Source organism: Thunnus thynnus, chromosome 11 (assembly GCF_963924715.1).
Source record: "Thunnus thynnus chromosome 11, fThuThy2.1, whole genome shotgun sequence".
NCBI classification, from domain to species: Eukaryota; Metazoa; Chordata; class Actinopteri; order Scombriformes; family Scombridae; genus Thunnus; species Thunnus thynnus.
In genome coordinates, this window is record NC_089527.1 from 20,235,174 (window position 1) to 20,252,046 (window position 16,873).

Sequence of the window (16,873 nt, forward strand, 5' to 3'; positions counted from 1 at the left end):
GATTTTGCCAGAATAACAGTTCATACTTTATTTTCCACTTGAGTACGAGCACTATAGTCTCTCATTGACATGCAAGAAACTCAACCAAGCAACCTCGGAGTCTTCAAAGCCAGTCTCCCAGGTAATGGAGCAGCTTGAGATTTTACATCTGATCATCACTGACTGGAGTCTTGATCACGTACTGTAGATTCAAAACCGGTAAAAGATTTCTGCATGTTTACAAACTACGATTGGAGTTTCTCATATATGAAAAAAATTGCTGAATAAATGACGTCCTTCATAATTTCAATCACACATTTATTAGAAAAAGAAATACCAGCTTGCGTCATAGGATACAGTACATTGAAACTCAAATAATGAGACATAAATAAACATACTATATTTTATGAAAATCCTGTTAAGCAAAAAAATATATGTACACCTGTTTGTCATATTATAACCAGTTTACAAATATTTACATCTTCTTTGTACATCTCTCATATAACACAGTATCTAAAAGATAGTTGCAACCTCTAAAGCAGTAGCTACTGTTACAATATTTGGACTCTGCTTGTGGATTTCAGCGCCTCCAGCACCGGCGTCACGCTGTTGCTGAGGGAAGTAAGTCGGGAGGGTCCCAGTCCTGGAGAAGGTTTGTATGCTGCTCTTTGATTTGGGGCGATTTGTGCCATAACTAGAATCCTTCCAAGACAGGGGATAGCCATGAGGATTGTTGAAAACCGGTACTGGAGAGAAACCTATTGTGTATGCGTTATCTCTGGGGGTTCTGAAGCTTTGTGCCGGTATTGCACAGTAGGTGCCTTGGCAATCCCCAGATAAGCTGTTAGTGGTACTGGATGAACCTGAAATAAAAGTGAAATAAATAAGGATGGGAAATTGTTGATGCAGATGTTACAGTACCACCATTTATCATTTGTGTCATTCTGGTGAATATTTATTCTTTATTCAATGGTGTGTGGTGTCAAAACTTCAAAACTCAAAGGAGAAAACTCACTTTTTAGCCTCGGCTGGAAAGTACTGAAGTTCTTCTTGCCTCCATCACCGCTGATATCAGAGTCACTGTCGTTGAAGTCACTGTCCCCTTTGCCACTGTCCTTCACGCTCAACTGGTCGGTGTTGCCAATGCCACTGCGAATATAATCAACAAATAGAGTATGAGCCACCACTGCACCACATTAGCTTGATCATTGATGTCTTTTTTTTTTTTTTTTACAAACAAGACCTGTCTGTATCCTGCCCATCTAACCTCATTCCACAAGAATGCCAAAAGCAATCAAACATATGCACGGTGCATGTTAATTAAGTTCCCTCAGTTCAGACAGATTTGACTGTGAATAAAGCATATCATATCTGAGAAAAGATATTACATTTAGTTGTCTTACCTCACTTGCAAGCAGTATTTGTCACCTTGCCACACAGATGGTGGTTGGAAATGCTTGGAGGGCAGGAACATCTAAGAGAGAACAAACAAAATCACAGCAGAGAGCTTAGTTACCATTTCTGGCACAAAGATCAAGGCAGCAGCATGTGGGAACATCATATGAATATAAAAATAAAAAGGAGGGGGAAAAAAGCCTCCTGTAGTTAACTCACCTTTGTCTCTGACTCCCCACTCCTGTCTTCATACAGGCAGGAATCATCCAGAGAAGAAGATGTTCTCTCATGGAAGAAACCTCGTTGACCGGTGTATATGTTTGGTTCTGTTGAGCCGAGCATGGGCATGGGCCTGCTGTCGAACAGGCTGTGACACACTTCCCTCTTGGAGCCACGGTTTCTTCCCCCACGGCTGAGTTTGCATGTGACAACCACAGCCACTATTGCAATCAGCAACAATGCACAACCCCCGCTGAGCATAATAATGACAATTAGTGAGCCATCCAAGCTGGAGCCTTCTTCATCACTTGACCGCAACACAATGACGACTTGGTCTTCAGAGGGCTCAGTGTCTGTGATGACAAACCTAATAGTGGCACTTGCAGAGAGCGGGGACCTGCCATTGTCACTCACTGCGATTTTCATTTCGAGCACGTCTCCAATTTCAGCTGTCAGCCATTGTTTTAAAGCAATTTCTCCAGTAGCTTTGTTCATTGTGAAAAGCTTTGGGTCACCTTGTACAATTTGATAGGAGAGCTCACCGTTCACCGCTTCGTCCTCATCTTCAGCTGAGACGCGGAGGGCGAGATAGCCAGGAGGTGCATTAAAGGGCAGAGAAATATCAGCAGAGTCATTCAGAAGGATGGGGAAGGTGAAGTGTGGATAGTTGTCATTCTGATCCACAACTCTAATCCTGATTGTTGATGTGCTTGAGAGAGAAGGGGAACCTCTGTCCTCTGCTTGGATGACCAATTCAATCTGCTGAAGAGTCTCATAGTCAAAAGACCTTAAAGTATACAAAGACCCAGAGAGTGAATCTACAGAAACATAAGTGGACATTGGGGATCCTCCTGGCACCTTTGAATCTATGAGTTTGTAAGAAACTTTGGCATTCTTTCCCACATCAGGATCACGGGCAACGACAGTGGTCACATATGAACCTGGAATATTATTTTCCATGACTGAAACTTCATAAAGTGACTTGCTGAAGAGAGGGGGGTTGTCGTTCTCATCTGTTACACGGATGGTGTACTGTGTGACAGTTTTGAAAGGTGGACTTCCTAAATCTTCTGCAACCACAGTCAGGTTATACTCTGGGATCCTCTCTCTGTCTAAAGTAGTGGTGGTAATAATCATAAAAGTGTCCCCATATGCCTGCTGGAGGGTGAAATGCTCGTGCCCGAGCAGGTTGATGCGCACATACCCGTTGGAACCTGAGTCTCTGTCCGAGGTGCTGATCAGAGCCACGAAACTCTCCGCAGCCGCAGCTTCTGTGATGTAGGCAATTCCGTCACTGCTGGAGGTCATCGGTTTGATGCTGATTTCAGGTGCGTTGTCATTAACGTCCACGATGTCTATCACAACTTTGCAGCTGGAAGGGACAGAGTTCGCGCCTAAATCGGAGGCTTTGATGTTGAGCTCGTATGACCTCCTCTTCTCAAAATCAACCAGCGCCTTCAAAGTCACGTCTCCGGAGTACGGGTCGATGTGGAAAAGGCGTGCAGCTTCTGATGACAGCCTGTTAAATGCGTACATCACCTCGCCGTTAATGCCGTCATCGGGGTCAAAGGCGTGCACTTTGAGAACTCGGTGACCCACCGGAGAGTCTTCATTCAGCTCAACTTTCAGCGAGCTGTGCTCAAACGTCGGGCTGTTATCATTAAAGTCCAACACTTTGATATTTACAGTCACTGAGCCAGACTTTGCAGGCTCTCCTCCGTCAACTGCAGTGACTTCGATGGTGTAGGAGTCCTCCACCTCCCTGTCGAGCTGCTTCACCAGCACCAGTTCAGCAAACTTCACCCCGTCCTCTCGATCGCGCACTTCAATGGCGAAATGACTGGAGGGAGAAATATTATAGCTCTGAATGTAGTTTTCACCCACATCCTGGTCGAGAGCAATCTGCAGAGGGAATCTTGAGTCTAGCGGCACATTCTCCACAATCTCCAGGTTTGTCTCATTACGCACGAACACAGGTGCGTGGTCGTTGATGTCTTTCACCTCGATTTCCACGTGGATGAGTTGAAACTTTTCATTGGAGAAGGCCACGATGTCGAAGGTGATGAAGCAACGCGGGGACCTGGGGCAGAGCTGCTCTCGGTCAATTACTTCTGCAACGCTCAGAAGCCCATCAGTCTCCCTCATTTGAATCACAGAAGAGTTGTTTTCTTGCATGAAGCGGAACGATGTATCGGGGTCATCGGCTGGATCAATCTTTAAATCTTGTGACAAATTTCCAATCTCTGTGCCTGGCGCATCCTCCTCATAGGTGAAATACCTTGTAGTTGTACACTGAACAGAGTATAAAAATAAAGCAAGCACAATGCACAGTCCAATTGAAATCTTGCAAAATCCCATTTTAAGTTGAGGGGCTATAAAATACAGCCCAGAGAAGTCATAAATGGTGAAAGCAATCCACGACCTGTGCTATGTCAAGTCGAATCACAACTGAGTTGACTTTGCTGACTGACTATAAGCCCCGGCATATGCAAATAGCCTGCCCCGTCGACCAATGGCCTGTCAGTGCTTCACCAAAAGGGAAACGTTTGTCTCTGCAGCAAACTGCTGTTCACTGTTTTGTGTGCAAATGGTTTATTAGTTTAACTGATTATGGAGTTTTAATCAGGCTGATAACAGTGCAACTGAATAAATCTGCACATGGTAATTAATCAACAAATAAATCACTTAGTGAACTGCACTTAATAGGACTACATTCCATCAGAGGAAGCTGAAGTCTGAGGAGACCTGTTGAAAGCTTGAAGAATTAATTGGGCGGGTTAGTCTGTCAGTTATAAGAAGCTATGCAAAAGCTGATGTGGGAAGAGATTAAAAGGCATAAAAACAGATGTCAATAAGCTTATTATTGCTGATCAAAAATAAACAGGGGCTCACAACACCAAAAATAACCAAGAGCACTGTTGGTGGACCAATTGTTTTTACTTTGCTGTATTTCTTCTTGTATTAACATGTAATGTAAATGGGTAAAAGCATAAATGGAAGTCATGTCTGGTTTAAAACAATAATCAGGTGCCCATATGAACACTGAAAGAGGTTAAGATTGTTGTAATAATTCTTCATAAATGATGCCTTTCCAACAGGAACTTTTTATCAAGGCAAGCAGATATCACCCAAGGTTACAGTGTTTTCTGCACAAAAGTCCCTTTATATGTGTTACTGTCCCTCCACCGCAGCTCAGTAAGGAAACACCAAATTTTCAATCATACTGCTGAACCCTCATATTAGCTTCAGATAAACTTTGGAATACATTTTTGTGCAGAACAAGGACTGTGATTCATCACTTACATTGTTAATGCATTAGGAAGAGATCTCCTAGGAATGATTACCTTTTATAAAACCTGTTTCAGTGTTCACCTGGGCACCTGACTATTGTTTTAAGACAGACTTGAAAAATTGTGAGCCTATCGTTTAAATAAAAGTAAAGATGCATTATCATTAAAATGTACTATCAACTATCTAACAGTGGAAAATGGCAGCTTTCGGGGTATTTTATTATTTTATTGGACTTATTATCGATGAGTTAACATGTAAGTAGCATTTTAATGTTGTAGCTGGTCAAGCTGGAGCGAATTGTAACTTTTTTTATATATTGCTGAATAGTTTAATCTATAATAATGCATTATATTTTAAAAGCTTATCACATGTTTTGCATGTAAAATCTTAGTTACTTGTAATGATATCTGTCAGATAAATGTAGTGGAGTAAAAGGTACATTCTTTCTTTCTGAAATGTAGTGGAGTAGAAGTATAAAATGGCATAAAATGGAAATACTCAAGTAAGGGATAAGTATATAAAAACCATACTTACTTTCCACCACAGGGTAAAAGCAGTGGGAAATGCAAACTATGAAACTGCAGAAAAGTTATTATTATTCATATACACCTATGTATTATAGTCACACAGTCTCATCAAAATCCTCATTTTACCCTTCTTTCTCTCTCTCTCAACCATATCTATCCCTGCAAACATTGCCCATAAATCATCTGCATCATAAAAGAAAAGAAGAACTCTCTGTTTCTGTGCTGTCTTATCAGATCAAATAGCGGAGGAGGAATTTCAGTGTAATGCCGTTAAGAAACCCCACAAAGCCAGACAAGTGTCATTTGATTAGTGCTGTGTTTGTGACACCCACAATGTTAATTACACATAGAATAACATTTTAGCTCTGTGTTAGAAGAAAAACCTGCTTGTACAATCAAAACCTTCTGTATTATAACAAATACTCAATTGCACCTAATTTACCCTTTTCAACAATAGCTCTTTAGAAGAAAAATATAGAAGTCAGGAGAATAAACTACGCTGAATGATCCTCATTTCTCACCTCACACACACATAAACACACGTACCAGCACACACAGCTCCCACAGTGATAACAAAAGAACATGAGTCAACCAGAGCTTTGTCAACCATATGGGTGATTAGCTTTTGCTGATTAAAAGGCGTCTATGGCCCTTCAAAGGGCTCTTGACACTTCACAAAAGTTTGAGTTAAATCTGTCTGAGCCCCCCCAAGAGGGCCCATACAGGAAGGTGTTAAAAAGCACACAACTCAAGAGCCTCAGAGACAAGAGATACTTGTGATACAGTGTCAGAGAGAGGTGATAAGGAGCTCTGTGCTGCCGTATTTAAAGTGTTTTACAAACCCAGTTTTAAAACATACTACATATGAAAATTGGTTTTGTTTTTCAGATAATGGTGTTTGCTATTCTTGCCAAGAATAACAGACAGTGTTGACAGAGTAGGACTATTTATAATATATGCTATTGAAAGCTGCAGTATTTACATATTTAACTTGGAACCTATAGCAGAAGTGGATCTTTAGAGTTTGTCCTCAAATCGACAGCTCTTTTTATCTGTATGCTGAAGGCTGTATTATGCCACAAATCATTAAATCAAGTGGCATTTTGTACAATGAGTTTAAATCAATAATCTTAGAAGTGCAAAAGCATGGCATTAGCACTGAATGAATGATGCCGAGAGCACCAAAAAAAAAAAGATGTTACCTTCTTTCTTGGTTATTTTTATTCGCTCTCTGTCTCTATTTTCACCTTTTTTTAAAAACAAGATCACGCTGAACATATAAATACTGAGCCAGAGGCGGATCAAACATAAGATACTTTTCTGCCATTAACAGACATACAAAGCCTTCAGCACAATGGTCCCATGCTGGCTGGGTGTTGAAATCCAGGATTTTATGGCTACAAGGAGTCAGTAGGTAATACAGAATTATTGGCCAAATTAGTTGTTTGCCACTAAGAGGATTACGCTTTAATCTTATCAAATGCCTCACGCACTTACCATGTTGCAAAGGTAACAACTGAGCAGCTGTAGATGAAAATGTTTCAGTCTAAAATTAAAGCACAGAACATGATGATTAAAAGAGTAGCTGTACAGGTAGGCAGCTGATTTGTTCATTTGTGATTTTCTTTCTGGAACTTGCACTGTGTTTGAGCTAACTGCATCAATGTCAAAAAAAATCACCTACGCATGTCCAAAGTGTTTTTCTAATCAACACATTACTACAAGGTCACCAGAGGTCCCACCACGAACAAAGCCTGGCTAACACTGGAGTGATACTTGTTTGTCACTTAAATCAGGTGATTAATGCGGATCACAGCTTGATTAAGACGTGTGTGGTGACAGTAAGAGCATTACAGCAGATGAATGGGTTTGGCCATCTGGTCTCTCACTGAGGTGATTTTAATTAATGGTAAGAATATTGTTAATCTCGCCTTGGCGGTCAACATCACAGTAATTGCAATGATGGTCAGAAATCAGCCGGATGTCAGTCAGCCTTTGACATCATTTGAAGGCTGTTTGAAGATTGTGTCTTCTTCACCTCACATGCCACCAGGTAGGAAGGCAGGGAAAGCATTTGGTGACACCGGGTGCAGTAATCCTGGCATATGCCACAGGGAACAAATGTGTCAAAGACCCACCTTTTGGATAACAGACACTGTGTCACCCGCTGCTAGAAAACTGTGAGCCAGTTTTTTTCTTCATGTGAGTCCTCAGTTCTCAGGAAATTCTTGGAGATACAGAACATATTTAAAAATGTTTTATAAGAGTGATATTTTTAATATGTTTATTGTTTTATAATTTGTATGTTTTACCAGATTTTGTCGATGTTACTGAGGTTGCTCTGTTGGTATTTTTAACGCTGTGAAAATATACAGTAGTATTCAACAGGTGAACAAGGAACACTAGAGTTATATTTAATATTTTATTCATTCTATCATAAAATTTCAAACATCACGTGTCTGGAAAAGTATAAACAATACAAAAATATTACAGTATAGAGCCACACACACACACACACACAAATATATATAAATATATATATATATGTACAGGAATTTACACAGACATGATAACTGTTCTTACCAGAGATCATGACAAGAGACTCTTTTGTTGTATGTTACACCATCAAATTAAATGACACTTGTAACATGCAAAGTTAGCACAAATGCGGCATGCTGTCACAGATACTATTCCATTTCCATTCATAAAATGTTTTCACAATTACTTTCAAAGACTAACTTATAGAATCTGGAAATGCAAACATTGCCCATAAACAATCTGCATAGTAAAGGAAAAGCAGAAATCTGTTGTTTCTGTTCTGACTTATCTGAAAATCATCATAACATCATTTGAGTAACTGTTCAAAACCTTACTTCCATTTATATTTCAATGATTTTGATCCAAAATAACAATACCTGAGCATTTCAGTTGAAAATTGACTGTAGTACCACACTTATGCTGGTCTCCGGCATGTTTAAACACCTGTAAATATTCTGGTACCTTACCATTTAAACATTTATATGCATGCCCTGCTTCTAAATACGTAAATGGGTTCTCTTGATAACAAGGCAACCTTGAGGAGAGATTGACTTGTATTCATGACACACAGTATGCATTTATTCAATTTAGATAGGCACAGACTTTTTGCAAGGGCTGGAAACTCATCCAACCATTTTCAGGCCAGCCCCTTATCAGTTTCCTCATCTCACTTTAACCTTAGGTGCTCTAATAAACTGGGGGTATATATGTCACTGCTCTGCCCGTGAGGGTCATGTGGAGGGTTTAATCTCGGCCATTTGGACTGTCTGAAAGGCAGATAAAACAAGATTATCCTGTGCTTGGTATTGGCCCTTGGTGAGACGAGAGGGTGGAAGCATGTGAGCGGCAGCTGTGGAGGTGCAAAATGCTCAGACTGGCTGGTGGTCTCTGTTGCTTTTGGCACCTCCTGCGGCGTTACAGACACAGATAACCCCCCCAACCGCAGCTCATCCTCACAGCTCTCCAACTGATTACAACTGGCCAAATGTTTAACATACTGTCCCTAATCACACTTAACATTCTGTCACAATATGCTCCTAAATAGCTTTTAGGGCCAAATAAATCACATAGTACTTGTGGCTTTGATGTTATTAGGTCTAATTGTTTTTTTTTTTTCCTCCTGTTTCTTCTTTCCTCTGAAACTAATGCATTCAGATCATTTCAGGAGGGATGAAATCTCTTTTGCACAGCTACTGAATTTAGGACATGTGAGAGGCAACTTAAAAAGATATATTTGTAAAACAAAGATCAATTATGGAAATAAATGCATAACATAAGAAAATCATAAAATCGCCTTACTATTTTATGATAAATTAATTAGTCTATTAGGGCCAAGCATGAATAATACAGGGTTTTCCTGTAATTAGATCTCAGTGGACTCTACATGTTTTAAACAAATCCAGAACATTAATATGGATGCCGTGTAAACATGTTTCTAGGATTTCTTCATGTTGGCCACAAAAGGCTGAGTCTATTAAGACATTTGGAAAGACAGATTTTGTTGTTTAAATCTCCTAAAAGCCGAGGCAGATCAAAAGAGGCATTAGTATTCAGAGACAAATCATATTTGGCTGAGGTTCCTCTTCCCCCACTCAACTCCAACCATTCCCCACTGTGTAACTAATGCTCACTGCCTGAGAACGATTGGAACAACGGTTGCTAGCTGCACTTCATTATGCATAAACATTTTCGAATAAGCTTTGACCATATGCACAAAAAGGTATGCTACCGCTCCACACAGGAATACTTGTCATTGTAATTCAAGCACCGAAAGAGAGAAAAAAATAAAATAAAAAGCCATCTCACAAACTTAATGCACCTGTTTAGGAATTATAATGACAAACAAAGCAAACAGGTTTTTGGAACTGAGGCCAGTTTTTTCAAAATAGGGAGTCGACCCTTAAGGTTTGGATTAAAACCAGGGATGAGAGTGCCATCTACAGGTTGAAACTTTGTCATGTTAACATCAGATGACTTGCGAGCAATACCAAGTCCTGAGACCACTTTTTCCACCAAATACATTTCAGAAAAACACAAATCGTTAACTCTCCCACTTATGAATGATGAATCAATATTTGAAGCACCTGACTGAGGGAATATGCAGTCCTGGAAGAGGATGTTAACAAGCTAATTAGAGCAGAGACTAACAACCTCAAAGTACTGCACCAAACAACTGGATTCTACTTGAAATCTGCTCCATCCTATTAGTGTAAAGTGTGGCCTTGGTGTGTGCTTTGTACTTTCTGTTGGTAAAAGGATCCACTATGGGTTTCAATCAAATTATGATGACTACTTCACATTTCATGCTTCATATTGAATTTCACCGCCTTAAGCTACATGGATGAGGGCCCCAAAAGATCAGCAGGCCTGCACGTTAACCTCTGGTGATATTCTGTGTGTGTGATGATTGCAGGCACATATTTGACTTGACATATCCCTAACCAACTTTCACTTTGATTTTCATTTTCCATGTCATGGTTGAGCTGGTCATTGTAGATACTACAGTGCTAAAAATCTCCTTGTTTCAGTGCATCTTGCAGCAAGTATGTACAGTACTGTACATGCTTGAAATGCATATTGCCGTGGCTTGTTGGCAGTTACTATATCAGGTGAGGTAAATACGAATTTGCTTGGTAGCCCAGGCTGTGAATAATTTTATTTTCTCTTGGACGGTTATATTATTCAAAGCAGGGAAGATTAAGTATAGCCTCCTTGCCTCTGTGCGTGTGTGTATGTGTGTGTCAATGCTAATTTGTGCCTTTTCAAGGACCAGGTCCCTCTCCTCCTCCTCTTTGAATATATTTCACATCTCCATATTGCCATCCTAGAATGTCTGCTCCTTGAAGCAATTTCCTTCTCAGCCATTATCTGATGGCTGAGAACTGTTTCCCATTGGCAGGTGCAGATGACACTTGGGCTGGGCAGGAGCTGGCTGTTAAACGTAGGACTGGCTCCTTACCAAGCTCCAGTCTGCCTGGTCCTGACAGTCCCCACAGGGCTGGCCACTGGGGGCGGACTGTTGGGCCAACTGGCCACTGAGGGGTGTAATCACTCCCTCTGACATATTTGGCACGAGCTATCCATTTGCTCAACGACAGCAAGGCCTGTGTGAGCGTCTTGCTTAATCCTGTTAGGCCAGGAGATGGCAACATTGAGGCGGGAGATATTCATTTGAAACACTTCAACCTTGTAATGGTTCATATCATATAAGAGGCTAAAGAAAGCAAGCAAGGATTAAAGAGTCATGACAATTTATAAAAAAAAAACCCTTATGAAATAATCCAATACATTCCAACACAATGGATTAATGGTCCTCTGTCGTATTGTATTAGGTGTTATTTTGTTCACCTTGTGGACAAATTCATTAGCTCTCCACATGGAGGACAAAATCACAGCTAACACAATATAATATAAAATGGGATACAATAACATCAAAAAATATGACCCAAAAGTAAATGTGACACTTCACAAATATAGTATACTATATTCCAGTGCTATACATTTAATTGCATTATATTTTACAGGACAGACACACCCAATGTGTCTACTGTGTATTAAAGGTATATAGATAAAATGCTGGTTTGAATGGAAATGGTTGCAGATGCTGTTTAGAGACAACACTCCCTTATTTTTCTGCCTTTACAGGCATGAGTATACAATTAGGAATATAAAATTGCAACAAAGGCACTAAAGAGGATGCCTAGGGTGTGTAGTGTGTGTGCGTATGTGCACAATGAGTGGAGCAGAGAGATAGATTAATGTTGAGGGGCATCAGCTTAGAGGATGTTTTGTTTCCCCACTGTGTGCCGAGTGCAGAGGGGAGTTAAGGGATTCCAATCTGGTCGTCGCGTCCTGCGGCGCGAAGAATGTTTGGAGTGTGCTTGGCGATAGCGGACTCCATTACGGGGCTGAGTCTCAGGGTAGCCTGCCATTGTGCCGGCAAGCGAGGAGGTTAATCAGATCCCAGCTCCATTATGAATGCTTGCTATTTCTAAAGGGGCTCTATGAATAGAATACTGTAAGCTCTCGTAAAAATGAATCTCAGCTCAGTGCTTTTACAGAACAAGGCCTGATAAAGGATAGTGTTGATGTACATTTGAAGAGATTCCATATTCTCCAGAGCTAAAACCAAATGAGTGTTTTATGGAGGTCTAGTGATTAATTATCTGAGATTAAGAAATTCTGTTTCCAGCTCTGCAGCTATGTTCCCCATGTCTGGTTTGTTTGCTGTAAGGGCAGATTAGCTTAATTGATTTTTTAAAACATATTAAATTAATTTCATATTATGAGTCAATGACGTCTGCTTGTACGAATTGGTTAATATGTTATCAGCCTCTCCTCATTAAACCAGGACAAAACACCAAAGGCTTTCTTTTGTTTTAGTGAAAGTCTATATTTTAAAATTTCATGTTAATTAATTTGTGTATATGCCTTTTTTATGTTTTGTAGTTGCTCATGTAACAATTTTCTGAGTCTGTTTGTAAGTTGGTTGCAGGACTTCAGGATAAACACAAACAAGGACTGATGTTCCCTTCCTACAAACATAACAGTGTCAGTGAATATGGGTATGTTTCCTTCCAGGATGCTAGAATGCAAAGTTTGGTTTTCTCAGAGTATTGTGAGCCAAACTCAACAAAACATCACTGCAGGGAGGCAGCTACTTGATAACACCACTGACATGCCCCCACTCACACACTGAGCTGTAAATCTTTTAGATTAGGAGGCTGGCGAATGCTGCTGCTTGTAGATTTATGACAGCGTACCTGATGTCCTGTATGCTAACCATTTGAGGGTTCGAACCCATTCAAGGTTCTGTGCAGATGATCAACATAGACAGATGTTCTATTAGTAAATGTTTTATTGCTCTTACCTCTTCATTAATTTGTTTTTACCTTTTTTCTGGTTCACTCCTGTCTCTTTGTCTTTTGTCATTTTTTAGATGAAGCACTTTAAAACACAATCTGAATAAATAAAAGGTCATTATCATAACTACAATTGCCTAATGTGCATTTGGGATTGAAAATATTTACCATGAATCACAATCCAACTCCCAATGTCGCATGTCTGAGTAGAAAAGTGAATGAAGACGGCAATAAGAACTGACATTTGTAATAACACAAACAGGAGATTCAGCAGTCAGCCATCAAGACAACATACACTAACTGTGATTTAGAGAGCAATAAACGCACGCCTAATAGGACAGTTCACATTTCACACAATTTGTGGAAAATCTAATTTCTCTGTGAAGGCAGAAAAGCTAAAATTCAACTAAGCTTTGCAAAACAACAGGGCACCTATAATGGAGGAAATGTGTTAACAGGCTAGACAGTCCTATTCTCAGCAAAGAGGTATTTAAGTACTGAAGATGAAGTGAGATGGAAAATCTCATTTCCATAACAGAACAGGGAAAACAGTCTGGCAGAAGGTGTTTTTTTTCTGTTGAATTGTCAGAGCAATCATAGTCGAGCCACAGCCAGGGCAGCAGACTAAAAGGAGTAAGGTTGGGAGGGGGTGGGGGGGGGGTTGAGCCCTCTTTCCCAAAACACATACAAATGAACTTGAACAATGTCATTCTTGCACACACACACACACACACACACACACACACACACACACACACACACACACACACACACACACACACACACACACAGCAGTAGATAGATGCAGGGATGCACAAACACTGCTTAGTCTCGGAGGAGCAGACAGTGAGCACATTATGCAAACAGAGGCTTTGTGTGTATGGCGCTGAACGTGCCTGTGTGTTGGAGAGAGAAATTAGACTGATTAAAAATCAGGAAAAAATCACAAACTGTTGGATGGATCTCCTAGGGGCTAATTAGTATGTTGAATCTTGAGCCAAAACACACTGTTTAACAAATCTGGAAATGTAGGTATATTCATGATTTGTTTCCTTAAATGTATTTTTAACATTGAACATGTTTACATTTGATATGCAAACCACCACTGCATGAGAGAAACAGAAATGTGTTATGCATTTCACCTCCACACAATTAATTTCTTTCCCATACCCAAGTTGAATGTGTAATGCAACATCCCCATGCTCTTTTGGGATATGAGTTACAGGAGTTACTATAGTATGGAGAGGAGCAGCTAGGGGTCAGTCAGTCTGCAAGAATGAGATCAACTTTCATGTTGAAACCCAGGTAACAGCAGAGTATATTCTGGTGTGTCAGGAGCTGGAAATGAACTATTGTTAGCTTTTCCATTGTGAGTTACACAATAGAACGACTAAAGGAGCCCGCACAAGCAAAATTGAAATGACCCTCCTCACACATGAGAATAAATATTTAATTCAAGCAGAAGAACAGACTATCACAGAATGTTTTGTCCATATAAGCAGAGCCCTGAAGGTATTACAGTAGTTCAAGGGAGACCACAATAACCAGCGCACAAGTTGATTCTGTTAACCTGATAGAAGGGAAATTCAAACAGTTCCCTGCTCATCAATCTATCATTTATAAACTTTAGATTTTTTTTATGCACCTGCTATCAGCCAGCCCATATGAATATATTCAACAACACGCAGAGACAGTGAACAGAGGGAGATCTGTTTTATGTTTCTGAGTGCAGGCAGAATTTTTATTTAATATTTAAACTGTCTTTTTACAGCCTCTAAGTAAACTACTCAGTGTGACATGTAAATTCCTTCTTGTACTCCTCATGTTAACAGAGTAATGGTGCCCAGTAGGTTGAATGGCCATGACATGACAATCAATTGCAAAAAGACGTATAAAGCGTGGATGAGAAGGGCTATCGACTTCCATGCATAATACATTCAATATTCTGTTTCAATTATCCAGTGTTTTAGATGAAAACGGGGTGCATGTATAATAGACTTGAAAATATTGGTTTACTCTAGTTTTGCTGCAAAGGATAACTCCAGTGATCCCAGCTATATAGCTTGAGAGATGGCTCTACAGCAGCATGCGTGAAAGCATATATTTTAGAGTACTATTAATCCTCTGGTGCCGTGGTGGAAGACTTGCTTTGTATTTCTAGAGAATATCTGATGTTTGCAGTGAATGATTTCACTGGCTGTCTCAATCTTTGCTGGGAGCTGGTGTCTCTGGTTAAAGCTGTACAACCAGCAGGACACAAACTGAACTCTGGACAGAGCCACAAGCAATCCGGCAGGTCACTGAAGTACACCTGTGCCAAATTAACCTTTGTGTGTCTGTACGTGTGAGTCGGTGTTGAGAGATGGCTCAAGACCGAACCAAGGAAACGTTAGATTTAGCTCCACAAGGGGAACATTATAGAGGAGCAGTGATTTAGACATCATCAGCCTGTAGCCATTATGTAGCCTGGGGGCGTAATCTAATACAGTATTGAATACAACAATCAAATGGACAGTTGAAGTGCCATTACAAGCAGTTTTATTGATGAATAGGATACATCTTGTTCTGCAAGAAATGGGGCTAAAGAAGAAGAAAACAGACACTGACAGGAGTTTAACTCACAACACTCATTCAGTGTGACTGAAATTTACCGCCACACACCTCCTCTCAGTAAACACCATGAGCCACACCTAAATGGAAACTGTCCCCATTGCACCCACAGTCTGTCACCATGAAACCCAACAGAAGAACCAGTCTTAAAATATTAAAAACCCACAGTGTTAAAAAACAATCTAGTAGATAATAATCTGCACTGGGTTGGAAATAAAAGACAGTGACAGACAGTAGTACAGCATAAAAGTAAATTATTTCACATGCCCTCTGGCTTGTACATACTGTCTGTTTCACAGATATTCACCCAGTCCAGGCAGCCACAGGTCTGTGTGTCCTCAAGGCTTTGGTCTTAATAATCACACATTCAAAGGTACGCCTCCACAAAATACGTGACTCATGTTCATTGTCACTCATGTTTTTACTAAACAAAGATCCTTGCTAAAGAATGACTGAGCTTTCCATCACTCTGTACTTGGTACATTGTGTAAAACCACCTTTTTATATAAGAAACACAAAGGTTTGAATTCACTATTCAAACTTTGCATTTCAAATTTATGGAACATCCTGCATAGCAATTCCCTTTACAAAGCAAGTGTCCTTCACGGATTGCATGAAAAGCTTTACAACTTACTAACCTCCTGGACCCACTTGACCGTTGGTTTATCTTTATTTAAGAAATAATACTTTTTTTCAATTGCCATGCAGACAGCTTTGGGTTATTTTGGACAGTTGTATGGATTATCCAGAATAACAGAGGCACTGTCTCTGGAAAGACAACACCACTGTTGAGTTGTAATGTTATTTTTCTCTGCTATTAGCACCACAAATTAAAATGAACTTATCTCTATTTTATTAGTGTGGAGGGACAAATCTCAGGGACAGATGTTTCAAAACCTTGGCAAATGAAGCTACTATGCGCATGGCTTGCTACCACTAGAGGTTAAACTAAAAGTGCCACACAATCCTTTCAGTTTATGTTTGGTGACAAATAACAGTCAAAGCAAATTCCCCCTCTGCTGTTTCCTACCTGTACACTCTGAATACTGTCACAGCTTGTATCCTCAAAAATCAGGAAGAGAACTCTCTTGTCAGCCTAAATCACTTTCTCAGATGCTCCCTGATGTTCAACGTCTCTCTCTTGGTTGCATGTTTCCACACAAACTGCTGTGCATAGCTAGATATTATGGGATTTGTTTAGCTTGCATATGTGGACACACTGTCAAAAGTTATGTGTTCAATCAAACCAACATTTCAGACATACATAAAATACTCAAAGATTTTGTTGATACAGGACTGATCCTCTATAAGTGTTGTTAAAGCGCTCTCAACAGGCTGGGTGAAGAGTTGCATAAATTCATATCTGTGTGCCCTCCGATGTTTTCACACGTAGCTTTTTGAAGAGCACGCAAATCTTCTCAGCACCACAAGACATCTCAAATAAATTCTTCA

General features: G+C 40.1%; 1 protein-coding gene across 1 annotated transcript; it reads right to left on the bottom strand.

The window, feature by feature from the left end:
* Nucleotides 1-280: 280 nt before the first annotated feature.
* On the bottom strand, nt 281-4,342 carry pcdh8 (protocadherin 8). Its single transcript, XM_067603671.1, has 4 exons — nt 1,594-4,342; nt 1,383-1,453; nt 995-1,128; nt 281-842 (listed from the first exon to the last, which is right to left on the bottom strand). The coding sequence occupies exons 1-4, from the start codon at nt 3,949-3,951 to the stop codon at nt 493-495; spliced, it is 2,913 nt and encodes a 970-aa protein (XP_067459772.1). The 5' UTR covers nt 3,952-4,342; the 3' UTR covers nt 281-492.
* Between the last annotated feature and the right edge of the window lie 12,531 nt (nt 4,343-16,873).

Bases quoted from the DNA above. Each gene is read 5' to 3' on its own strand.
- pcdh8 (XM_067603671.1), bottom strand. From the start codon at position 3,951: ATGGGATTTTGCAAGATTTCAATTGGACTGTGCATTGTGCTTGCTTTA. The intron at 1,454-1,593 runs GTGAGTTAACTA...GTTCTCTCTTAG, and splicing joins GTGGGGAGTCAGAGACAAAG to ATGTTCCTGCCCTCCAAGCA. The intron at 1,129-1,382 runs GTAAGACAACTA...TTATATTCGCAG, and splicing joins AAATACTGCTTGCAAGTGAG to TGGCATTGGCAACACCGACC.